The 25520-nt window shown below is 45.1% G+C and overlaps 1 protein-coding gene across 1 annotated transcript in view; it reads left to right on the top strand.

The window, feature by feature from the left end:
• Positions 1 to 24065, top strand: part of Usp39 (ubiquitin specific peptidase 39) — a 28264-nt gene extending 4199 nt beyond the window's left edge. The window contains exons 3-13 of the mRNA XM_052719005.1: positions 548 to 642; positions 3706 to 3842; positions 4423 to 4575; positions 5722 to 5947; positions 9736 to 9813; positions 12534 to 12601; positions 13320 to 13508; positions 16579 to 16721; positions 20872 to 21007; positions 22967 to 23053; positions 23576 to 24065. Of these exons, the coding sequence (XP_052574965.1) occupies positions 548 to 642; positions 3706 to 3842; positions 4423 to 4575; positions 5722 to 5947; positions 9736 to 9813; positions 12534 to 12601; positions 13320 to 13508; positions 16579 to 16721; positions 20872 to 21007; positions 22967 to 23053; positions 23576 to 23623 (1360 nt within the window). The 3' untranslated portion in view covers positions 23624 to 24065. The remainder of the gene's footprint in view (positions 1 to 547; positions 643 to 3705; positions 3843 to 4422; positions 4576 to 5721; positions 5948 to 9735; positions 9814 to 12533; positions 12602 to 13319; positions 13509 to 16578; positions 16722 to 20871; positions 21008 to 22966; positions 23054 to 23575) is intronic.
• The last annotated feature ends 1455 nt before the right edge of the window (positions 24066 to 25520 follow it).

Raw genomic sequence — 25520 nt, 5'->3', positions numbered from 1 at the left:
TCTATATGTAGCTGGAGCTGGCCTCAGACTTGCAGTCTTCCAGACTCAGTCTCCCAAGTGCCAGAACTACAGGAGTGAGACACTATGGAAAAGTTTCCTCTTATATCCGTGGGGGAAGTGGAACCAAGATTCTGTGATACATGCCAAAATCTGACTGTGCAAGTTTTAAGGCCAGTGGGTTGATATGTACATACAGTCTAGGCATGTCCTCCTGTTGCTTTAAATGATCTGAGATTACTAATTCCAAATAGAGTGTCAGCGCTATGTAAAATAGTAGTCATTTAGGGAATAATGGGCAAAGGAGGAAAGAGTCTGTATGTTTAGTGCAGATGTAACTTATTTTTTCAAATATCAATCCACGGTTGGTTGAAGCTAATGTAAAAGTGTGTTGTGGGCATTTGATGCAGACACTGAGCCTGCCTTGAGGGAGTGCTGGGTGTGTGGTTTATATGTTGTTAAAGCATTCTCTTAAGGATGTGTGTGGCATTGTGTCATGTAGGGCCAACACCTCCTCATCCCTGTTCATTTTTCCTGTGTTCTGTCTCAGGAGTGTACTGGACTTCGACTTTGAGAAACTCTGCTCTATCTCCCTCTCGCATATCAACGCCTACGCCTGTCTGGTGTGTGGCAAGTACTTTCAAGGTAAATAAATGGCTCGGGTGATAGACATATTATGTTTGTGAAACTGTCTTTTTTTTTTTTTTTTGAAAGTAAGTTATTCTTGGGAACCATTTTTAATAATTCCTGTCTTTGTTCTCAGGAAATTGGAGGTTTTCTCCTTGGTCAGAGTTAAGCACCTCTGAAAGGGGGAGAGAGCTAGTCCTATGAAAAAAGACTAGATCTCCAGGCACTGAGTTTCTAAGTTTCTTTCTTTTTTCCCCTCCCTCCCTTCCTTCCTTTTGGAGCAGGGCATTGAACCCAGGTTCTCAAACATACTAGGCAAGTACTCTACCACTGAGCTGCGCACCCAGCTCCTGGGTTTCTGAGTCTGATGTTCTCTGCATTTCTATCTTTGTTGTTTTGAGATGGGGTCTGAGCATGTAGCCCAGGCTCACCTTGAACTTGAGACTCTGCTCCATACTGTCTCATGCTGGGATTTGCAGGTGTGCCCCATCACCATCTCCCAAGAATACTTACTCAGTTCTTTTCTGAAAATGTATTCTTTTAACTCACTTAGACCAAACGAATAGTATATACGTACATAGTACACCGGGGAGGTGAAAAAAGAGAAGCCACGCGTTAGGCTTTTGTAGGGAGCTTATGTTGACACATCAAACAACCAGAAAACCCCACAAGACCGTAGTGATTTCTGCTAGACTGTATAGCCGTGAATGAAAATGAGCACAGAAGGTAGTGAAGTAGGTGAAGGTCAGTGTTTCCCCTTTGATATTTTGAGAAAATACTTCAGTCTGTAGCCCTGAGTGACATAGAACTCACTGTATGGCCTGACTGGCTTGAGTTCACCTCAGTTCACCTGCTCTTGTCATCCGAGTGCTGGGAGTTTAGGTGTCATCACCATGCCTGTCTCCAAAGTCAATTCCTAAAAAGTATTACACTCTAAGGTTATTATTTTTATATATGTATGTGGATAGTTGTGTGTGCATTTGTGTGCTTGTGTAGAAGTCAGCACACAGCTTTTGTGGGAGTTAGTTCTCTTTCCACCCTGTGGGTTCCAAGGATTGAAATCAGGTCATTAGGCTTGGTGGCACATGCCCTTACCTACTGAGCCATCTTGCCAACTCCCCAAGGTTGTGTGTGTATATTTAAAAAAAAAAAAAAATTATAGTGTTCTGCCTGCATGTACACCTGCACACCAGAAGAGGGCACCAGATCTCATTAATGATGGTTGTGAGCCACCATGTGGTTGCTGGGAATTGAATTCAGGATCTCTGCAAGAACAGCCAGTGCTCTAAACTGCTGAGCCATCTCCCCAGTCCCTGCATGTGTGTGTTTCAGACAGGGTCTTGACCCTCTTTACCTCCCTAATGCTGTTATTACAGGTGTGAGTCATCATGCCCAGCCTTTTTTTTTTTGAAGTGGTTTTTTGAGACAAGTTTTTTTTGTTGTTGTTGTGTTTTTTGTTTTTGTTTTTTCTTTTTTGTCCTGGAACTAGCTCTGTAGACCAGGCTGGCCTCAAACTCACAGAGATCTCCCTGGCTCTATCTCCTGAGGGCTGGGATTAAAGGTATTCATCATTACCACTCTGCTCAGCGTTTATTTTGATGTTTTAGGTTAGTATATGAAATGATGAGTTTCATATGCATCTTCATATGTAATTTGTTATACTTTGTTTTCTTTTTGTTTTTTGTTTTGCTTTTCGAGATAGTGTTTCTCTTTCTCTGTATAACAGTTCTGGCTATCCTGGAACTCACTCTGTAGACCAGGTTGGCCTTGAACTCAGAGATCTGCCTGACTCTGCTGGGATTAAAAGTGTGTGCCACCACTGCCTGGCCTATTTTCTTCTCTTCTTGTCTGCTAAAGGATTTGAATGTGTTACAGGAGGGTGATACTAAAAAGAGGAGTGATGGAGGATGATGCAGTCTACTATCCCAGCTCTCAGGAGCCTGTGGTGGGAAGATAGGAAGGTGGAAACTTTGAGACAGCGCAGGCAACTTAGCAAGAGTTTGGAGGGTAGCCTGTAGTTGGCTTTTCTTTTTTTTTTTTTTTTACTCTTTGGGGGCCCACCACTAGCTCCCAAATAAATACATGGAGACTTATTCTTACTTATGAATGCCCGGCCTTAGCTTGGCTTGTTTCTAGCCAGCTTTTCTAACTTAAATTATCTGTTTTCTTTAACTACATAAACAAAGACTTTTTACCTTTCTTTATTCTATATATCTTTCTTCTCTTCTTATTCCATGGCTGGCTGTGTGGCTGGCTGGCTGGCTGGCTGGCTGGCTGGCTGGCTGGGTGGCTGGGTGGCTGGGTGGCTGGGTGGCTGGGTGGCTGGCCCCTGGCGTCCTCCTCTCCTCTTCGTACTCCTTCTTGCTTTTTGCTTCTCTTAAACCCAGATTTCTCCTGTTTGTTCTCTGCTTGGCAGCCCTGCCTATCCCTCTCTCCTGCCTAGCTATTGGCCATTCAGTCTTTATTAAACCAATCAGGTGTTTTAGACAGGCAAAGTAACACAGCTTTACAGAGTTAAACAAATGCAACATCAAAGAATGCAACACATCTTTGCATCACTAAACAAATGTTCCACAGCATAAACAAATGTAATACATCTTCAACTATTCTCCACAACAGTAACCTAATGCTTAGAGTGTTTGCCTAGTGCGCGGAACTCTGGGTTGACAGTAGTACTACTGAACCATAGAAAACATAAAGAGATGCAGCATGGACAGAGGACACAGGTTCAGGCTTGTCCTGAACATGGGCAGGTGGCCTCAGGATAGGTATATCTGTGTGTTTGTGTGTATTTATGTTCTTACTCATTAAATAATATATTTTTGATACTCCTAGTTTCTGATACTTAGGAAGTTGGTTTATTTTTATACTTTATGTTGAAACTAATTTTTCTAACTTATGTGTTAATGTTCTTTCTGGTTCTCTTTGCGAGAGAAGTTTATGTGGATTAATTTCATGGATGGCATAGGTCTTTCTTTGTTTTTGCTTTTAACGTGTTTTGCACAAAATAAGGAAACAAGAACAAACCTGATCTGTGCCTTTCTAGGCTTTCCTCTGACAGCCCTTCCCCCTTCCCCACAGGCCGGGGATTAAAGTCTCATGCCTACATCCACAGCGTCCAGTTCAGCCACCACGTCTTCCTCAACCTCCACACTCTCAAGTTTTACTGCCTTCCTGACAACTATGAGATCATCGATTCCTCACTGGAGGATATCACGGTACGTGTCCCAGGTTACTGGTGTGGGGCACGTTGTTTTGAGAGCTATCCTGGGTCTCTGGGAAGTGCCTTACTAGAAGTCAGGGTAGTATCTGGAGAGAAAGAAAGTGGAATAAATTCAAGTTTCAAAGTAAGTTCATGATGAGGATTCTGTGACCAGGAAGATTCCATTCCTGCTTTCACAGCCCTGGAGGAGGCTCTGAATCCTGGTGCTGCCAGGGAAGAAGGTGCTCCATTTTTGAGCTAGGTACATGTGACATCCACTGGATACTCTTGCTGTCTTCATATTCCTGAGGATCCTGTGGGTCAGGCAGTCCTTGATCATGGAGTTAACCAGGCTGTAGGGCTGAAGACAGACCTGGAAGTCAGTGATTCAGGATTAGACACAAACCCCTTGCAGATGAGCTCTGTGGAGGACTTACTCCACTACCTCTGTCTTCAGCCCTCATGACTGGGGCATAGGGTGTATGTATAGTGGGGCGTTTATGACCAGGACATTTTTATTTTCAGTAGAAAGTGCTGTTCTGGACATACCTGTGAACCCTGTTTATGACAACTTAAAGTTTCCTTTTGCTTGGCAGTACGTGTTGAAGCCTACTTTCACAAAGCAGCAGATTGCAAACTTGGACAAGCAAGCCAAATTGTCTCGGGCGTATGATGGTACCACTTACCTGCCAGGGATCGTGGGGCTGAACAACATCAAAGCCAATGACTATGCAAATGCAGTGCTGCAGGTAGGATCCAGGGGACCCTGGGGAGGAGAGAGCAGCTGGAAGCGGCAGGAGGGCTGCCAAGAACTCACTGCTTTCTTAGTGCATTCAGAAGGCCCATGCCAGGCCTGTTGAGGACTCTACTTGAGCATTGTTCTGCAGCCAGCAGACCACACCTCTCTGGTCAAGGGCGCTGTCACATGCTGGGGTATGGGGTTCAGCTTCTAGGCTTATGGCTCCTGCAGTTTCCAGGTGATTAGAGGTGGACTGTTGCTAGGCAATGCCAAAGTGAAACACTGGTTGCATTTCTATTTCTTTTCCTCCCTCTCTCCTTCCCTCCTTTCTTCTATTTTCCTTAAAGACAGGGTTTCTCTGTGTAGTTTTGGAGCCTGTCCTGGAACCAGGCTGGCCTCGAACTCACAGAGATCTGCTTGCCTCTGCCTCCTGAGTGCTGGGATTAAAGGTGTGCACCACCTCTGCCCTGCTCTGCCTGCCTTTCTGTGTATATGTATGTACTGTGTGGGTACGTGCATGTGTGAGTGCAGGTACCTGTGGAGTCCAGGGGAAGGTGTTGGACCCCTTGGAGCTGGAGTTGCAGGCACTCCTGAGCTGCCAGACATGGGTCCTGGAGGTCCTCTGCAAGATCAAGATGCACTCTAAACAGCTGAGCCATTTCTCCAGCCCTGAATACTCTTTTAAAAAAGTACTTTTTTGATTTTGCTTGCTTTTTTCTGTTTATTTATTTATTTGTTTGTGTATTTGGGGTGTGTGTGTGTTTGTGTGTCTGTGCATTTTAGCTAGAGTCTTGCACTGTAGCACAGACTACTCACTACATACATCGTCCAGGCTGGCTTCAAACCTGTGGTAGTTCTGTCTGAGCCTCCCAAATACTGGGACTACAGACCTGCATCTCTGTGCTTGGCTTTTAGAGTCCTTCATAGTGTGCACATTCAGTGTTTGTCAACCTTGATTTTGTGTGACTCAGTGAAGGACATTTCACTGAGCTCTGGCAGCATTTCCTGAGGGTCAGTTTTTTTTTTTTTTTTTTTTTTTTTGGATATTTTAGGCTATCCTAGGCTGCACAGGCTTTATCTGAATGTTAGCTGGAACAGCCTGGTCCTGAGGGGTCCTTTGAGGGACTTTTTGCTAACTGGAATGCTTGATTTGCAGGCTCTGTCTAATGTTCCTCCTCTTCGGAACTACTTCCTGGAGGAAGACAATTATAAGAACATCAAGCGCCCTCCAGGGGATATCATGTTCTTGTTGGTCCAGCGTTTTGGAGAGCTGATGAGAAAGCTCTGGAACCCCCGAAACTTCAAGGCACATGTTTCTCCTCATGAGATGCTTCAGGCTGTTGTCCTTTGCAGCAAGAAGACTTTCCAGATCACCAAACAAGGTGAGAAACAAATCACCCACATCTCTCTGACTTGAGGACAGCATCTCAAGGCTGATGCACACATTTCTTTCCATTGGCAGTGAACCTGATAGACAGAGAAGGGACTGTCCCGTGGGTAGTGGGTTAGTCTTCCTTCTTTTCTCTTCAGTGGGTCCTGTGTAGAGGGACCAAGGAGATTGCAGCTGAATGAATACAGAGTCTGTGTGTGTGTCACAAGAGTGCTCTTGCCCGAGGGGGAACGTGGGCAGGCCCGTTGTTGTTAAGAGTCTGCCGCCTGTGCTGCTGCTCACTTGGTCGTGTCCCCACCGGGGAGCTTCGTTCTGCTCGACCGCCCCTGAGTGAGTCTCCGGATCTTAGGCAGTGCCCCGTTGCATCCATTTGTTCATCCCATATTCTGGTTTTGGTTTTTCTGGAGCTTGCTCTGGAGCGCGCTGGCCCCAAACTCACAGAGAGTATTTGTGTTCTGCCTGTCTCTGCCTTCCCAGTGCTGGGTCATCCTATGTTCTTCTTGCAGAGTTTTAGAGCTGTAGGTTGAGGAATGTGATCATTTTCTTCCAGGAGCTCCTAGGCGAACAGGGAAGGTAATTGTCTAGGAAGGAAACCAGAGGGTATTAAGTGCTATGATAAGAGAAAGCAGGCTGTCCACCTCATGGGAACATGGAGCAAAGACCCAGTTGAACGTATGGGAAGAGTCCTGAGTGCTAGGTAGGAGAGGAAGAGGTGGGTTGGTGATAGGCATGCTGGTTAGGCAGGCATGGGGGTTCTAGTGTATAGTTTGGGATGCACAAAGGTGTCTGGCTTTACCCAGACAGTAAGTAGTCACATCTTGGATTCCAGGGTCAGTGGAGAGCCAGGTAGTAGCTAGGAAAAAAGATTTTCTAGTTTCTGTGTCTTTGTAAGGAGATTGGTTTAGATCTTAAGATTGAAAATCAGTTGACGCTTGCAAAACTGTGATGACAAATCTATAATTAAGAAACGTTATTCTGGGTGGTGGTGGTGGTGCACATGCCTTTAATTCCAGCTCTGGGAGGTAGAGGTAGGTAGATCTCTGAGTTCGAGGCCAGCCTGGTCTACAGAGTGAGTTCCAGGACAGCCAGGGCTACAGAAACACACACACACACACACACACACACAAACATTATTCTGAGCTGGGCAGGTGGTACATGCGTATAATCCCAGCACCTAGGAGGTGGAGACAGGAGTTCAAGATCATCCTTAGCCACATGAGGTCTTGTCTCAAAAATCCAAAAACAAAATAAAACCTCCATTATTCTGATTGAGGAATGACTTAACATAGAGGGAACGTTCAGTGATTTGCTTTTAAAAGAACTTTACTATTTTATGTGTGTAAGTGTTTTGCCTGTATGTATATGCCTGCATACCATATGCATGCCTGGTTCCTGAGAAGACCGGAAGAGGGTGTCAGATCCTGTCAAACTGAAATTACAGATGGTTGTTAACTGCCATGTGAGTGCTGGGAATCAAACCTGGGTCTCTCTGAGAGAGTAGCAAGTCCTCTAAACTACTGAGCTATCTCTCCTGCCACCTCCAATACACTTTTTTTTTTTAAAAAATTTCAGGGCTGAGGACTGAACCCAGGGCCTTGCACTTGCTAGGCAAGCGCTCTACCACTGAGCTAAATCCCCAACCCCTCAACACACTTTTTTAAAAGACAGGTTTTCACTGTGCAGCCCTAGCTGTCCTGGAACTTGCTATGTAGACCAGACAGGCCTGGAACTTCCAGAGATTCGCCTGTCTCTGCATCCTGTGTGCTGGAAATAAAGGCGTGTGCCACCAGGCTTGTTTAGTCGTGGCTTTCAGAGTCAGGTACTTAGGAAAGGAGCACTAGGGGGTGATAAGATAATAGATAAGGAGCTGAGACTCTTGGATTTTAGAGTTTTAGGGTAACAGAGAGTAAGATACACTTGGGAATAGACAGTGTATGTTGACCAGAACCTCATGATTTATTCCCAGATGAGCAGACATTTGAGCATGGTGTTTCATAGTTTGCAGCAAGGCCAGTAACACCTTACTCTTCTGAACAGGGGGACAGCTACCTCCTGTGCTAGATCAACCTTCACATCTCCAACATGTAGTTCAAAAAGTAATTTTGTTTCTGGACCAACTCTACGAAGTTTGGATTTTAATTAAGATTTTATTTATTTATTTATTTGTGTGTGTGTGTGTGTGTGTGTGTGTGTGTGTGTGTGTGTGTGTGTGTGTGTGTAGGTATGTGTATAAATAGGCAGGTGTCCCTAGATTCTAGAAGAGGCTGTTGGGTCCCCTAAAGGTGGAGCTGGAGTTACAGGTAGTTGTGAGCTGTCCACTGTAGGCGCTGGGAACTTTCTTATGTTTTTTTAGTCAAGGCTACAACAAGATACTATATTTTTTAGAGAGGTTTATTTTGTGTGCCATGGATGGCTGCATCTGTTAGCCTTCCCTATAGCTTTTGACGGCTTAAAGCATGATTGGTTAGAGTTGCAGAAAAATCTTAACCCTAAGAATCAGCTTACCCTTAGCCAGTTTCCTCTGTCATAGCCGTAGTTTGTATTGTCAGCTAACTACACTTTCCCCAGTGTCTGAGACCTGGGCATTATCAGTTGCCTAGATGTATGTGGGGTGTATAGAGAAGTTCTTGCTTCGGTCATTTGTAGTTAAATAAAGCATTATGTGTGTGGAAGTGTAGGAAAGTAATTTTGTGGAGTTGTCAGGCTTTTGGAATCTGAGAGAATATATACAGTTATATAAAAAATAGTTTTTAAAAATAAAGTCTTTAAAGAGACAATAAACGTAGTATAAAAAATAAACCACGTAAAGATAGATATTACACAAGAGAATCTGGATTATGTTGTCTTTGAGATTCTTAACTACAAAAAACAATTGATTATAAAAGCTGTTGAGTTAAGCCAGTATGTATATTTTAAAGATACTTTGACTTCAAAATTTAGATCTAAAGATATATTGCTTTAGAAAGGAGGCTCTGCTTTTGTTTCCACAAAAAGCCAGAGGCTATGGATTTGTTCCAGATTAAGATTCATCAGGTTTGACCAACCAAGACCCCCTGAAAGGTCTCTGATGACACCATGGCCCAGAAGATCCAACGTCCACAATAGTCTCAAGACAACTGACTCAGAGGATACACCCTCACAGACTACTCCATAATCCTAAAATTTTCTTTGTGTCCCCATAAGATACAGCGCCCCCCTCCAGCAGGAAGTAGTAAGAAAAACTATGCCCAAATTCCCAAATATACCAAGCTTTAAGTTTCAGAAGCCTTACAGATTTAGATGAGCAGAGGGAAAGTAAATGGAGACAGACATCTGGTAAGACAGTAGCCATTAGGCACTTTTATCATGGGCCAGGAATGTTGCTTGTTCCCAGAATCCTTTGCTCTATAATGTGTGTAAATACCTTCTTAGTAATAGCACTAGAAGTCACCTTCCTGAAAGACAAGAGTCTTTGTAATATAGGGAACCAGGGAGGTAGTCAGAGCCACTCTGAAGACATGGATGTTACAGGGTCGTCATTCATTGTTATCACTGGGTGGTGAGATACATCCTGGGACAAAAATGACAGGGTCCTGCTGTGGATCAAAGTACCTTGAGAGAGACAGAAGACTGAAGAGTAAGCTTGACCTTGAGGAGTGAGGGTACTTGTGGTCAGGTAGAGGAGGTTGCACAGGGGATCGGGTGTGTGACTGGAGAGGATGAGGTGAGCCAGCCAGTGAGTGGTCAGGTTCCTTTCCTGCCTCTGAGCTTCAACACGCTCTTCTCTTCCTTTGTTTCCAGGGGATGGAGTTGACTTCCTGTCTTGGTTTCTGAATGCTCTGCACTCGGCCCTGGGTGGCACCAAGAAGAAGAAGAAGAGTAAGTCGTGCTGCTTGTTAAAAGAGAGCTCTATTTTCTTTGTGTTTTTCTAAAAAAAAAAAAAATTAAATTGTACTGCTTTATCCATTTTGAGACAAAGTCTTGCTGGAGCCCAAGCTAGCCTGGAGCTCAGGTTCTTCCTGTCTTAGTTTCCTCCATACTGGGATGACTTCAGATTCATGATCCTCTGCTTCCACTCCCGCATGTTGGGATTACAGGCGTGTGCTAGGCCTGAATAGACCTTGCTCTGTTTTTTGTTAGAATATGGTTATATTCTCAGTTTATTTTTTTCCCAGATTATTTTGTTGTTTTATTTTTTTCTTTTTTTAATCTTTGAAATACGGTCTTGCTGCCTAGCCCAGACTGGATTGGAATTGTGATCCTCCTGACTCAGTCTCCCCTATACTGAGATTACATCATGCTGCCATGCCTGGCCCCAGTGGTATTTTAAGAAGAAATGCCTGAAAGATACTAGGTTAAGTGAAGTAAGACAGACAGAAGACATGACTGTATGTTGTCACTCCAGAAGTGATCTTCCAGCAGCTGAGTAGAATCCTGGTTACCAGAGGCCTGGGGCTAGAAGGGCTCACTCAGACAGAGGAGTAAGCAGGAGGAGGAGTTTTCAATGTCTTTGACACAGTAGGTAAAAGTGGTTGACATCCACTAACTGTATGCGTCAATATAGCTGCTAGAGAGGATTTTGAATTTTTTGAGCACAAGGTAATGATAAATGTTTAGAGATGGATGTGCCAGTTAGCCTCAGCTAGCCATTATTGTACTCTATACATTTATTGAAATAGTACTCTGCTCCATTAATAGATACAGTCTTGGGTATCAATTAAAACTCCTTCCCCTCTGAATGTTGGGATTACAAATATGTCATTTTGCTCAGATTAAAGTGTTTATTTAGTGTGCCTGCATGAGTTTATGTGCACCAAATGTGTACAAGAGCACTCAGAGGTCAGAGGGTGTCAGAAGTCCAGGAATTGGAGTTATAGGTGGTTGTGACCCTGGGTCCTCTGCAAGAGCAGTATGTGTTCTTAACTGCTGGGCCATCTCTTCAGACTAAATCAAAGCTTGGTTTTGTTGTTTTTGTTTTTGAGACAGGGTTTCTATGTAGTCCTGGCTGTCCTGGAACTAGCTATGTAGACCAGACTGGTCTCGAACTCACATAGATCACCTGCCTCTGCCTCTAAGTGCTGGAATTAAAGACAAGCACCACCACATATTGGCCAAAGCATTTTTACAATTCAGAAATGGGTGTAATTACACTTTAGAAATTCTGACCCAGTTTGAAATTGAGAGTAGGGGCATTGTGTTCTAGACTCTTCAATTCATGCCAGTACTAGAGCTGGTGAAGGGCTGAGCTGGATGTTAGAGCAGACCCTGACTCTACTTGTAGGCACAAAACTAGACTAAAAGTCCCCCTGACCCTCAGCTTCTGTTGGTTTAGCGGTCATTAGATGTTTATGTTGAATTCCAGTTACAGCTTGTAGCTTATAGACTGCAGTCAGGTGAGTCATTCTGGAGACATAATGCAGTTTAGTTTTCTTCTTTTTTGTTTCTGTTTTTCAAGACAGGGTTTTTCTGTATAACATTCCTGGTTGTCCTGGAACTTGCTTTGTGGACCAGGCTAGCCTTGCACTCACAGAGATCTACCTGCCTCTGCCTCCCAAGTGCTGGGATTACAGACGTGCCTACACCATGCCCTGCTGATTTTCTTCTTTTTTATTTGATTGATGGTGTGATTGTGTGTGTGGTTTGTTTTGAGGTAAGGTCTTGCCTTGTAGCCTAGGTTAGCCTCAAACTCCCAATCTTGTCTTCTGTGTTGTGATGGCTTTGCTGGGTGATGGAGCTCAGTACTTTGCACAGGATAGCTCTGCCCCATCTACAAGGTAAGTTCAGCCAAGCTCTTTCTCTCAGGTCTCTACCTTGTGTCTACTGGGATTCTGGGACCCCACGTGCTTTGTGTCTCTGTTTGGGATTTATTCTTGTTTGCAATCTTAGTCATTTCTCTCTTGTGTGCAGTGTAGGTTACTACCTTTTGAAGGCAGTGAGAAATACCTCGACTAAGCTGCTTTTGAGGGTGTGTCTGTGTGTGTGTCTGTGTGTTGATCCTCCTGCTTAAACCTCTCAAGTGCTAGGATTATTGGTGTGAACCACCATACCCAATTCTATGCCCAGTTTTGACTGATTTTTTTAAAAAAAGATTTATTTATTCTATGTGTATAAATGCTTTGCCTGATTTTTGCTATGTGCACCATGTGTGTGCCTGGTTTCCTCAGAGGTCAAAAGATGGCATTGGAGCCTCTGTAATGGTTGAGAGCCACCATGTGGGTGCTGGAAATCAAACCTGGGTTCTAGGCAAGAGCAACAAGTGTTCTAAGCTGCGGAGCCATCTCTCTAGCTCTCTCTCTTTTTTAAATGGTCCTGTCTTTAAGCTGTGTAAGTCATTCATTCATTCCAAATGCACATTTTTTCCCCCTTTCATGACCCAGCCCAGTGGTCAAAGAGTGTCCTGTGGAGGAAATATATATGTAGAAAAATAATTATACGGGTACTATGATGATATATGTTACAAAGCGAAGCTTCTGTGCTTAGGGAGAGCTTGAGTCTTCCACTAGGGCATTCTGGTTTATAGCAGAAATTTAGAAGTTGAGAGTATGTTCTTGACATGCTTTCTGGCCTCACAGACTCTGTTTTGCTTTTTGTTTGCACAGCTATTGTGACTGATGTTTTCCAGGGGTCAATGAGAATCTTCACCAAAAAGCTTCCTCATCCTGATCTGGTGAGTGTCCAGAACAGAATTTTAGTCTGATAATGTTGCCTGAGGGGCTTGGGGAAACAGGAGCTTAGAGAATAGACAGAATGTACCCCACAAAGAAGTTCCCAAAGCACCTGCTGAGGGGCAGTTCTGTGCCATAGTGGCCATGGCTTCAGGGTTTGTAGGTGGTAGTCCGGTGGTTGAAGTGGTTTGAGTGGTACTGGTGTGTTTTCCAGAAGACTCAGCCGACGTCTTGTGTAGTCGGAGAATTTTTTAAATAGTATGGTGTATAAATAAAATCCTTCCCAGGAGGAAAGCAATTAGTTTTTTCTTTAAAAGTTGGCCTACAAAGTAACGGGTTTGAGTATGGCATTTCCAAGCATGTGTCATTATTCTTAGTTCTGATTAATCCCCTCTTCTATTGCCCTCCCTGTCTCCAGTGCCCTCTTCCTGGCAGGCTTCCTTTCCACAAGTAGTTCCCACCTTTGCTTCCTGTCCTATGTGTTCCATTACCCTCTCTTCCCCTCCTGGAGGTCTCCTCCTCTGTCCAATGATCCCCTTTCTAGTTTCATGACCATGTGCATGCACACACATGCCATCAGTTTTTGAATTCATACTGTCAGGTGGTGGTTCTGAAGACAGCTGCCTGGGCTCTGGACTAGGGAAGACGTGAATGAGCATCCTGTCCATTCTTCATGCTTTCCACACTCCGTTCTTCTTTGGTCTTCTCATTCATTTCTAGCCAGCAGAAGAGAAAGAGCAGCTGCTCCACAATGATGAGTACCAGGAGACGATGGTGGAGTCCACGTTCATGTACCTGACGCTGGACCTTCCCACGGCCCCGCTCTATAAGGATGAGAAGGAGCAGCTCATCATCCCCCAGGTGCCGCTCTTCAACATCCTGGCCAAGTTCAATGGCATCACTGAGAAGGTACCAACTGCCGCCCTCGCCCTTTTTTCTTGGTTTCTATTTTAACTCCATCATCACCAGCACCCCTTTTTTCCCCAGTGTTGACAGACAGCAGGGCCTCAGAAGTGGAAGGCCAGTGCTCCACAGACAAGTCACTCCTCAGCCGCGTCGTCCTTTTCTGTGTCAGAATCGGCACATAAATATCATGTACTTGCTCTGAGTATACTGTCTTTTCAAGTCCCCAGCCTCTCTGGTGTTTAACTCTTAACTTTAGAGCCGATTCTTACATGGCTCCTCCCTGCCTCTGTAGAGAAAGATGGGAAATTGAGATGTTTGGAAACTCAAGAAATAAAGAAGTCTCATCTTTAAAAAGAATAGTTTTACTTTGTTTTGTTTTTTGAGGTAAGGTCTCATCTAGCCAGGTTAACCTAGAACTTGCTGTGTATCCAGAACCAGCCTTGAACTCCTGATTCTCTTTCCTCTACCCAAGTGCTGGCTTACAAGTGTGGGCCACCACTTCCAGCTCCAACAGTTATTTTTTTTTTGTCTGGATTTTTTTTTTTTTTTTTTTTTTTTTTTTTTTGGTTTTTCGAGACAGGGTTTCTCTGTGTAGCTTTGCGCCTTTCCTGGGACTCACTTGGTAGTCCAGACTGGCCTCGAACTCACAGAGATCCACCTGACTCTGCCTCCCAAGTGCTGGGATTAAAGGCGTGCGCCACCACCGCCCGGCCCAACAGTTATTTTTAATTTGTCTATTTTGCTCTTTTTTTTTTTTTTTTAAAGATTTATTTATTCATTATGTATACAGAAGAGGGCGCCAGATCTCATTACAGATGGTTGTGAGCCACCATGTGGGTGCTGGGAATTGAACTCAGGACCTCTGGAAGAGCAGTCGATGCTCTTAACCTCTGAGCCATCTCTCCAGCCCCCTATTTTGCTCTTATTTTTTGTTAATAATATGGGTATTTACTTTTCAGTCTCAGTAACAAACTGTTGGGGCAATATCAGAAATGATGACACTGGAGTCTTTTTTTTTTTTGGAGACAGGGTTTCTTTGTATAGCCTTGGCTGTCCTGGAACTAGCTCTGTAGATCAGGCTGGCCTCAAACTCACAGAGATCTGCTTGCTTCTGCCTCCAAGTGCTGGGATTAAAGGCATATGCCAGCAATACTGGACTCCTGGGGTGGGGAGAAGGGAACCTTGAACCCTCTTGCAGTGGCATCTCCTTCTTATTGAGCTGTCAGGGACAGTGTGGACACAACACTCTTGTTTTCCTTGCCTATTTATTTTATTAATGTTTTTGGATAAGTATCTTTTTCCCTTGTAAAAAGCTTTTCCAATTTCTAGATGACCTTTTAAGAACTTTCTCTTGATTGGCTGGGGGAGCAGGTCTATAGGGCCCCTCACTATACAATGTCAGACATGGGTCTCTTGCTGTTTAAGAAGGTCATTGTCTAGATGGTTTTGAAGTAGGCATCTCTCTCTCTCTCTCTCTCTCTCTCTCACACACACACACACACACACACACACACACACAAAATGGAAAATATTTTCTATTTCCTTGGGCAGCCTGTGGATCTGGGGGGGCGGTGGAGGGAGGGGTCTGTTTTTCCCTTTAGCACTCAGTCAGTTCAGAGGGAAGCCTCGGCTGGTTGTTTTTCTCTGGTTATGATTAGTCTTTCACTCCTATCTCTTAACTAAATGTAAGCTTAGTTTTTTTTTTACTGGGGTTTGAGCCTCGGTCTCACGCATGCTAAGAAAGTGCTTTACTAGGCTATATCCCTAGACCAGGATAAGAATCTGTGTTTAACTCCAGCACTGGGGAGGCAGAGGCAGGCGGATCTCTGAGTTCAAGGCCAGCCTGGTCTACAAAGTAAGTTCCAGAACAGTCATGGTTACACAGAGAAACCCTGTCTCAAAAATAAACAAAAAAAGAAAAACTGTTCACAGGGCTGGAAAGATGGTTCAGCAGATAAGAGTGTTGCCCTTGCAGAGAACCTGGGTTCAATTTTCAGCACTCACATGGTTTCTTAAAGCCATCTGTAACTCCAGTTCCAGGGGGCTGGTGTGCTCTTCTGACCTGTGAGCACACACGAGTTCATAGACAGGCAAAACACCCATACACGTAAAAGGAAAAGCAAAGCTGCTCATGTTCACCAGCTTTAAGCCTCTTGGGCTAGGCGGGTGCCCTGGCCCTTCTCCTTGGGCCATGTAGAGTGAGCTCACAGAAAGTGTGACCTGCTGGACTACCTACACAAGCCTTGAGATTTTCTTCTCAGATGTGCACTTTGGTTGCCAGGGATTGAGATAGACCAGTGCCTCCTGAGTGCTGAGTACAGGCTTTACCACAGAGTTACGCCCCAGCCCAGGTCTTAGGACCTTTGAGGCAGGAGGGATGGGAGAAGTAGTCACCTCCTCTGGAATACTGAGCGTGCTTCACGGTTACTAAGGCAAGAAAAATTTCCCCATTTTGAGTAAAGTAAGATTCAGCTTTTAACTGACTTTTTCATTGGACAGTTTTGTTCTGTGTTTGCCTGAGCCCACACAGCTGTGGTATTTCTCTCAGCAGTGTGCTCGTATACTGGCTGAAACAGCCCACTGTCGAGGTTTCTTACTCGGTGTTCGCCACATCGCTAATCTTAGCCTCTTTGGTAGTTTCTGAGACTAGGTGTCTTCTGAACTAGGTGTGATGCAGAGCTATCTTTAAAAGCCAGAACAAAGGGAGCTGAAGAGATGGCTCAGCTCTCAGTGGTTAAGAGCACTGGCTGCTCTTTCAGAGAGCGGTTCTGAGTTCAATTCCCAGCATCCACATGGTAGCTCACAACTGTTTGTAGTCGGATTTGATGCTCTCTTCTGCCATAAAGGTACATGTGGATAGAGCACACACACGGGAATATAATATAATATAATATAATATAATATAATATAATATAATATAATATAATATAATATAATATAATATAATATAATAATATATATTGTATATATATAATATATATAATATATAATCTTCAAAAAAAAAACAAAGCTCAAACTGCCGTTGTAGTACCTACCGAGTGCTGGCTCTGATGCCGTCGAACTGTCTTTCTAGGAATACAAGACTTACAAGGAAAACTTCTTGAAGCGCTTCCAGCTCACCAAGCTGCCTCCTTATCTAATCTTTTGCATCAAGAGATTTACTAAGAACAACTTCTTTGTGGAGAAGAATCCGACAATTGTCAACTTCCCTATCACGTGTGTATCTCCTGCTTCACTGGAGGGTGGGGAGGGGAGGGCCCTCCCCTTTCTTGTTGAGACAGGGGCTTATGAAGCCCAGGCTGTTCTTGAACTTGACAAATGATCTTGAACTCCTGAAACTCCTGCCTCAGCCTCCCAAGTCTGCAGCTGTGCCACATCTGGCTATGAGTCTAGGTATCTTTCCGTGTTGTTCCTTTTGGACTGACTTGGTTGGGGATTGCAAGAAACAGCTCTCAACATCATAGAAATTAATGGGTTTGCTGGAAGATGTACATATTTCAGGGTCCCCAAAAGTGGATACTTACCTAGATACAGTCATTATTTATTTGTTTACTTATTTGAGATACAGTCTCATGTAGCCAGACTTGCTTTGAAGTCACTTTGTAAGGCAAGATGACCTTGAGCTTTTGATTTTCCTGCCTCCCACCTCCCAAGTTCTATAATTACAAGCGTGTGACAGCACACTGTCATAAATTACAATTTTTAGTATGGGGCCCTTTAATTTAGTCTGCAATTGAGTTTTCATGATTAGCTTGAAGGAACTGGAAGAATACCAGATACTTTTAGTTGGCTGCCTTCTAATTCAGAAAGACCTCTGTGTCTTTAGAAATACCTCTGATTCAGACCATTGGTTTTCAGTTCTGAAAAGCCAATGTTCCTAATTTTTTAATTAAATTTTAAAAATTATTTTATGTGTATGGATATTTTTCCTGCATGTATGTCTGAATCATGTGCATTCCTGGTACCCACAGAGGCCAAAAGAGGGTATCAGATTTCTTGGAACTGGACTTACAGACACTTGTGAACCCCCATGTGGGTTCTAGGAATCAAACTGTAGTCCTCTGGAAGAGCAGCCAGTGCTTTTAGCTGCTGAGCCATCTCTCCAGCTCAAGAGACAGTGTTTTCCATGATCTGAAGAAGGCCTCTAGAATTCGGAGAAACCTCATGGCAGGCTGACAAGAAGTGTGTCAATGTGTGGTGTTGAGGTTGGAGGAGGCGTGGTGTCTAAGACAGACTGGCAGGGAGAAGGCTTTGGATGGGCATATGTGTAACTCGAATGTCTAGAATATGTCCAGTTTCCCTAAAACAGGGAAGTTTGATGTCTTTGTATTTGGTAGTCTTTGGATTTCACACTGTCAGTCTTTCTAATTTAAAGTAACGAAGGAGTTTGGACTGTGGTGGACAGATGCTTACTTACCTCTTGGTTCCCTTTTCCTCTCATCTTTCTCTTTCTCATCCCCCAAACTACCAGGATTGCAGTTCTTTCCTTTGAAAATCTTTCCAGTTCTCAGTTCTCTAAAGAGAGTATTAACTGGGGAGGTGGTTTAGTGGGTAAAGTGCACTCTGCTGTGGGGCTGGAGGGTCCTAAGGCCTCTTCCAGGAGAGGCTTTGGGTTTGTTTTTCTAATGGAGTCCATCCTCCCTGAGAGTCTGATCATAGACGGTGAAGAGAGAAGTGTCCCGGGGAATCCTCTCCTCTTAATTACTAGAGACAGAGCCAGGTGCTCTGGGTGCTGGGGAAGCACTGTATTGCTGAGCTTTGTCTAAATTTTATCTAATTTTTTTTTTCTAAATTTTGGAGACAGGATCTTGCTATGAAACTCAGGCCTGGCCTTTACTGAACTTGTGCCCCTGTCTCAGCCTCCTCAGCAGCTGGGATTGTGAGCATGTGGCAGGTACCACACAGGAGAATTTCTAAATGAGGAGTACAAGAGAATTTCCTTTTTCTTTCTTTTTTAAAAGAATATTTCTTTAAAGTTTTCTTATGTTTATGAATGTCTTACCTGCATTTGTGTCTGTTTACCATGTTCATATAGAGCCCATGGAGGTCAGAAGAGGGCGTTGGATCCTCAGGAACTGGAGGTGTAGAGAATTGAACCTGGGTCCTCTGCAAGAGCAGCCAGTGCTTTTAACCTCTCAGCCATCTCTCCAGCCCCTCCTTTCTCCCCAGACTTTTCTTCCTGTTTTTTGCCACTGTCTTGTTTGTGTGGCAAGTGGGGTGCACAGAAGCACTGTGTCTGAGCACTGCCTTTGAAATCCCACCCATCAAGGTTTTATGTCAGAGCTAGTCTCTTGGGAGTCTCCAGTGTGTTCCTGATAGGAAAGAGGGCTTCAGCTGCAAAGGCGCCACTGTGTAGCTGGCGCTTCTTCAGTAGCCGCAGAGACTTCACCCTGCTGCCTCTTCCTGGGGACCTGGAGGGTTTCTCCTCTTAGCGGTTGCCTTTGTGTGCTTGGCAGTTCTGACTAGAGTAGTCTGCCCTTCAGAAAGCTTGCTCTGGAGAAGTTAGAAAACAGGAGGTCTATTAGACCAGGACTCAAAAGACTACTTCATTAAAAAAATTACTACATTTTATTTGTTATGTGGATGTGTGTGCACTCACACCTGCTTGGATATTGATGAGTCTCAGCACATATGTGGAGGTTTGAAGATGACTTATGGGATTCATTTTTCTCTTTCCACTGTGTAGGTGCCAGGGGTCACACTCAGGCCATTAGGCTTGCACAGTGAGCACATTACTAATTGATCCATTTCCCTACCCATTTTTATTTTTATTTATTTATTTATTATTTTTTTTTTTTGGTTTTTCTGAGACAGGGTTTCTCTGTGTAGCTTTGCGCCTTTCCTGGAACTCACTTTGTAGACCAGGCTGGCCTCGAACTCACAGAGATCCGCCTGGCTCTGCCTCCCGAGTGCTGGGATTAAAGGCGTGTGCCACCACCGCCCGGCCATTTTTATTTTTTTAAAAAAGCTTTTTTTTTTTTGGTTTTTCGAGACAGGGTTTCTTTGTGTAGTCCTGGCTGTCCTGGATCTTGATATGTAGACTAGGCTGGCCTTGAACTTACAGAGATCTGCCTGGCTCTGCCTCCCGAGTGCTGGGATTAAAGACATGCGCCACCGCTGCCTGGCTAAAAAAGCTTTTTTTGTTTGTTTTGTTTTGAAACAGGGTCTCTATGTAGCTGTTCTAGATCTCAATATGTAGGTCAGGCTGGCTTTGAACTCTCAGAGATCCTCCTATCTCTGTCTTCTTAGGAATTAAAGACGTATGCCACCATGTCTGGTAGAGTTTTTTGTTTTGTTTTGCTTTTAAGATTTATTTATTTTGTGTATGTCTGGTGCCCCTGAAAATCAGATGTCACTGTTGTTAGATCCCCTGGAATTGAAGTTACAGATGGTTGTGAGCCACCTTGTGGGTGCTGGGCGTTGAACCCGGGTCCTTTAGCAGCCAGTGTTCTTCATTGCTGAACTGTCTCTTTCCAGCCCCCAATGCTTTTTAAAAAGGCAGGGTGTCAGTGTGTGGTCCAAGTTGGCCTGAGTCACTGTAGCCCAGAATCAGAATGTCTTTGAACCCCAGGTTTAGTGAAGACCCTGCCTCAGAAATAAGGAAGAAAGTAATTGAGGAAGACACCAGATGTTGACCTCTCACCTCTACAGGTGCTCAAGCCATGTACATGTGCACACAAGTACATACACCACACATACAGAGAAACAGAAGGCCGCTAGCTCTCTGGACCCGTTTTTTTCTTCAGTGCTGGTTTTCTAGTCTAGAAACCTTGAGTAAACTCCCCTTTCATGCCTCTGCTACCTATGTGAGCTGTGTTACTTGTAATGATTTTGCCTCTAACTTCACTGAAAGAAGATCCTTGAAAATAAGAAAGCTGGTGATTTGCCTAGTTTTCGGATTGAGGTGGTTACAGTGGTGGCATATCCTGTGGTCAGTCTTCTTCTGTAGGTGCCTCAGGGCAAAGGGCAGGTGCTGCCGGAATCCTGCAGCTGCAAGTTACACCCTAGGTAGGCCTGTGGGCAAGCCCTGCTGCCCCAGCTCGTTACCACCTCTGGGGAGCCAGTGGAACTACAGTCCTGGTGTAGACTGCTTAGGTTCGTAGTTGTCAGGGGACAGCCAGGATGCCCATTCAAATCCAGATGAGCAGAGACCCTGCACCTTTGGCTCCTAGACATACTTCTGAGGGGTGGTTTCTGATAGAGGTTGTCACTGCTGGAAAATGTGACTTCAGCTCACTGGAACTTTCCAGAACTAGAACACTAAAGTAACAGTCAACAGCTCTGTGGTTCATTTGTATGGAACATTTCCCTAACTTCACAGCCGTGGTGTGATGTCCTGTTGTTGTTTGTTTCTCTTTGTCTCCAGAAATGTGGATCTGAGAGAATACTTATCTGAAGAAGTCCAGGCAGTCCACAAGAACACCACTTACGATCTCATTGCCAACATTGTGCATGATGGCAAGCCCTCCGAAGGCTCCTATAGGATCCACGTGCTTCATCATGTGAGTGGCCCCTGACTGGTGTGGCACAGAGCTGCAGAATAGGTGGCGTTCCCGTGGTGTCTTTGAGTTTGCCCTTTCTGGGCCTGGCTTCAGAACTCTGTGTGGAATGGATGGCTTTAGTTTTGTTTTCATGGTAGACACCACTGGGAGGTTTCTGAAGTACCAGTGGTGGCTGGGCCCCAGCCCAGTTACAGTAGACATTGGTTTTCAACTGGAGTAGAGGCCAGGGACGCAGCCACAGATGCTGCAGTGCTGAACCCATCTCTGTAGCATGCTTACTTATCCCAAGCAGTGATCGGCATCAAGGTTAAGAGACTGCTTTAGAGTGTGGGTGCAGATTGAGGTGGTAGGTGTGCTAAAGTTCCCCAGAGGTTCCAATAGCCAGCCAGGGTTGAGGACCTCTCTTCAGGGTCAGAGTCCCACCAGCCTAGCAGCCCAGCAGCTGTGGTGCCATCTGAGGGCTCCTTAGAATGGCAGAATTCCAACCCCTTGGGACACAGTGCATCAGCTCTTCATTATTTAACAAGACCCTTTGATATGCATGAAATTAAGGTTTGAGAAACATTGATTTAGAGACTCTTTCCTTGCTTTGACTGTCATGATTGTTTTTGAGACAGTCTCACATTGTAGCCCAGGCTGGCCTGGAATGTACCTGTAGCCCAGGCTGGCTGAGAACTTGTGGCAGTTCTCCTGGGCTTAGCCTCCCAAGTACTAGGATCAGAGGCATTACTGCCATGCCCAGCTGAGCTAAAATATTTTAAAAGCATATCTAAAGCTGAAAACAAAAGCATCCTCCGGCTATATTTGTAAACACAGAATTTTAATGTAGGTTGTTGTAACTTAGTGTAACTGGGACCAGTGGTTTGCTGTCCTTACAGCACATCCCTCACACATGAGGAGACCTAGGCTTAGACCTAGTGTGAGGACTTGTCAGTCACATTGGGGTTTGGGGCGAGACACTCAGAACCAGAAATAAACTTGCTTATATAGGCCCACGCTTTCTCTGTCGTCCCTGTATTTTGAATTGTAAAGTATCTGCAATATATGCAACAGCTGTGTCCTATCACAGCAGTGTTTTTCATTTGTTACACGTTTGGCGGGTGTCTGTGTTAATCTTTCCCAAGCTTGTTCGTGTCAGCATGCTGTGAGGTCGTTTGCAGGCCGGGGAAACTGCAGGTGGTGGGCAGTGTCCACCGAGGAGCCTTGCTTTACTTTAGTCCTCTGGGGAGGGTATGGAGGGGAGAGTGACCACTTGCGGGTTCTTAGCAGCCAGTGTCCTGTACTTTCTAAGGGCTTTGTCTAATTTACCGTTTCTGGAGAGGAAAAAGACAGCTGAGATTGAAGGGCCTTCTCTTTTTCCTCTTGAGTGGCACCCAAATTCCCCTTTAAATGTGTAGACGTGGGTCTGGAGATTTAGCTCAAGTGATAGGTATCCAGCATGCATAAGCCTTAGATTTGACTCCAGACACCACATGAACTAGGTGTGGTGGCACACACCTGTAATGCTAGTACTCTTGAGGTAGAGGCAGGAGAATCAGAAGTTGAAGGCCTTCCTTGGCTAAAGAGAAAATCTGATGTTAGACTGGACTATGTGAGGACACCCCTACACGCGCGCGCACACACACACACACACACACACACACACACACACACACACACACACACACACATGAGAGAGAGAGATAGAGAGAGGGAGGGAGGGAGGGAGGGAGGGAGAGAGAGAGAGAGAGAGAGAGAGAGAGAGAGAGAGAGAGAGAGAGAGAGAGAGAGAGAGAGAGAGAGAATGCAAAATGTTTGGGACTTCATTGTATTTCAAAGACGCCTTGATAGGAATTGAGGTTGCCAGAACTGTTCATTGACTGAGGTCTAGCTAAGGTTATGACTCTTGGCTGTGATCATTTTTACACCTCTGATTTTGGAGAGCAGGTTAACTCAATCAACCCTTCATGCTTTGTGCAGGGAACCGGCAAGTGGTATGAATTACAAGACCTCCAGGTGACTGACATCCTGCCCCAGATGATCACCTTGTCAGAGGCCTACATTCAGGTGGGTGTGGGCCAGTGCAGGAAGTGGAATTGATGTAGAGTCTCGCTTACAGGCCTGGTGCTTCCAGAGTGCGAGGGGACCAGATCATGTGGCCCCAAAGCCAGTCAGATTTTCAGAAAGGGAAAATGTAGAAGCCTGTGAGTCAACAAGTGAACAAAGTGTGTTTGTGGCCTTGTGAGTCTAGCAGAGATCTAGAACTCTAGTCCCAGGAGAGCCAAAGCTGTCTTTTGACCTTTGTGCACACCAGGCATGGACATGGTACATCCATGTATACATGCAGCCAAAGCACTCATACACATTAAAAATGAATAAATCTGAAAAAGAATTAAAAAAAAGAATGGAAGAAGAGTTGGGTAGGTGGAAAAATGTAAATGGAATGAAAGGGAATATTCTGGAAGAGTATGACTCATTTTGGAAAATGTAGCACACGTAACAGTGGGGTGGCATGTTGTCTGCTGCCTGAGGAAGAAGAGTTACTTGATGACCGGCTGAAGAACTCATCACCATTTTCATTTCTGACAGATTTGGAAGAGGCGGGATAATGATGAAACCAACCAGCAGGGGGCTTGAACACCTCGCCTGGGGTATTGCTCCCAGTGGCGTTGGCTGAAGGTGTTAAATAAAAACACGGAGGCTGTAGCTGACTGTAGACTGGCTGGGAGACTCCTGCCGCAGCCTGGTTTTACAGGTCTGTCTGTCACCATCAGAGAGCCAGCCTGCCCGGGTGTCCTGGGCTGTCCCCAGCGGTTCTCTGACCAGCACGTGCAGATGCGCCTTCCCTTTCAGCAGCGGCGGCAGGCGGAACTACAGGTGGAGGCTGTAGTTTGAATTGCTGCAAGGATAAAGAACAGATAATCCCTTGGAGACGTGAAGTCTTGAGAGTTAGGAACAAACATGAAGCTGACAGCTTCTGTCTGTTTATCTGTCTATTGTAGGTAGATGGTTCTCCTGTAGTTCCCTTCTCTCCCATGGACTTCTGGAACGGATTAAATATCCTCCTGTTTTTAAACCAGCCTCTTGTTTTATGTACTCATTTAGGCTTGCTAAGAGGGTTATTTTCCTTTTTAACCTATACACTTTCTGCCCTGCAGTCTGCCATCTTGTGGGCATCATTCTTGTCTCTTCCTGTGAGGGTGGTTTGCCCTTTGGAGTCCATTTGTCTCTGAGTAACAAAACAGCTCGCTAAGTTGAGAAACGGTTGTGCCTCACTAGAAGGCTAAAGGCGGCGATTCCCGGCTGTAGTGCTGCTTTGAAGGCAGCAGAGTGCAAGAACTAGAAAGCACCGCTTGCCGGCCTGCAGTTCTGCGCAGGTCTCAGCCGGGCTGATGGGGAGCCCGAAGCAGAGGCTGACTGGCCGAGGAACTGGGCAGAAGTGGCTTCTGTCTGGCTTCTGTCGAGTTCAGTCATTGACTCTGACCTGGAGGATTTGAACCTTGGCAGGAGCAGGCCTGGGATGTGGGGAAGGGGCGCTGCAGCGGGCGGCAGTTGATTACAGCAGCTTCCCTTTGATGTGCCTCCCTCCCTCCCTCCCTCCCTCCTTCCTTTCCTCCCTCCTCCCTCCTCCCTTCCCTCCTCCCTCCTTCCTTCCCTCCTCCCTCCTTCCTTCCCTCTCTCCCTCCCTCCCTGTCTCCTTCCTTCCCTCCCTGCCTCCTTCTTTCCTTCCTTCCTTCCTTCCTTCCTTCCTTCCCTCCTTCCTTCCAACAGGGTCTTGCTCTGTAGCTCAGTTGGCCTCTAACTCACCATCCTCCTGTCTCCACCTCTGGAGTACTGGGATTACAGGCCACCACTCCCCTGTCAGCAGGTTCTGAACCTGGATGCTACTGCAGCTGTGGCCCATATGCTTTGCTTTGGTGTATTGCTTTACAGCTGATAGAAGTTGGAATTTCTCGAGACTGTTTAGGACCCCCCCTCCTCTCAGTTTACCTCTTCCCCAGGCCATTTCAGCTGTGCCTGTGGCTCTGCTTCCACTCTTAGGGAGCGGGTGCCCCATAAACAAGTCCCGATACCACACATCCCTCAATTCTTTTTTTTTTTTTTTTTTTTTGTTTGTTTGTTTGTTTTGTTTTTCGAGACAGGGTTTCTCTGTGTAGCTTTGTGCCGTTCCTGGATCTCGCTCTGTAGACCAGGCTGGCCTCGAACTCACAAAGATCCGCCTGGCTCTGCCTCCCGAGTGCTGGGATCAAAGGCGTGCGCCACCACCGCCCGGCTTCAATTCTTGATCTTAAAGCCAAATGCCTATTTGATTTGTTTTTGGATGTCTTAAAATCAACTCGAACTTAGTTAGGAATGTAGCTCAGTTGGTAGAATACTTGGCTAGCATTCATGGAACCCTGGGTTTAATCTCTACCACCATATAAACCAGGCATGAAGGCATGTGTCTAATCCTAGTATGTGGGAGATATAGTGAGGAGAACCACAGGTTCAAGGTCATTCTTAGCTACATGAGATCCTATCTCAAACAAAAACT

The sequence above is a fragment of the Peromyscus californicus genome, unplaced genomic scaffold (assembly GCF_007827085.1).
Source record: "Peromyscus californicus insignis strain IS unplaced genomic scaffold, ASM782708v3 Scaffold_6__1_contigs__length_162567912, whole genome shotgun sequence".
NCBI lineage: Eukaryota > Metazoa > Chordata > Mammalia > Rodentia > Cricetidae > Peromyscus > Peromyscus californicus.
Note: the sequence above shows the minus strand (reverse complement) of the source record. Positions and strands in the feature narration are given on the sequence as shown.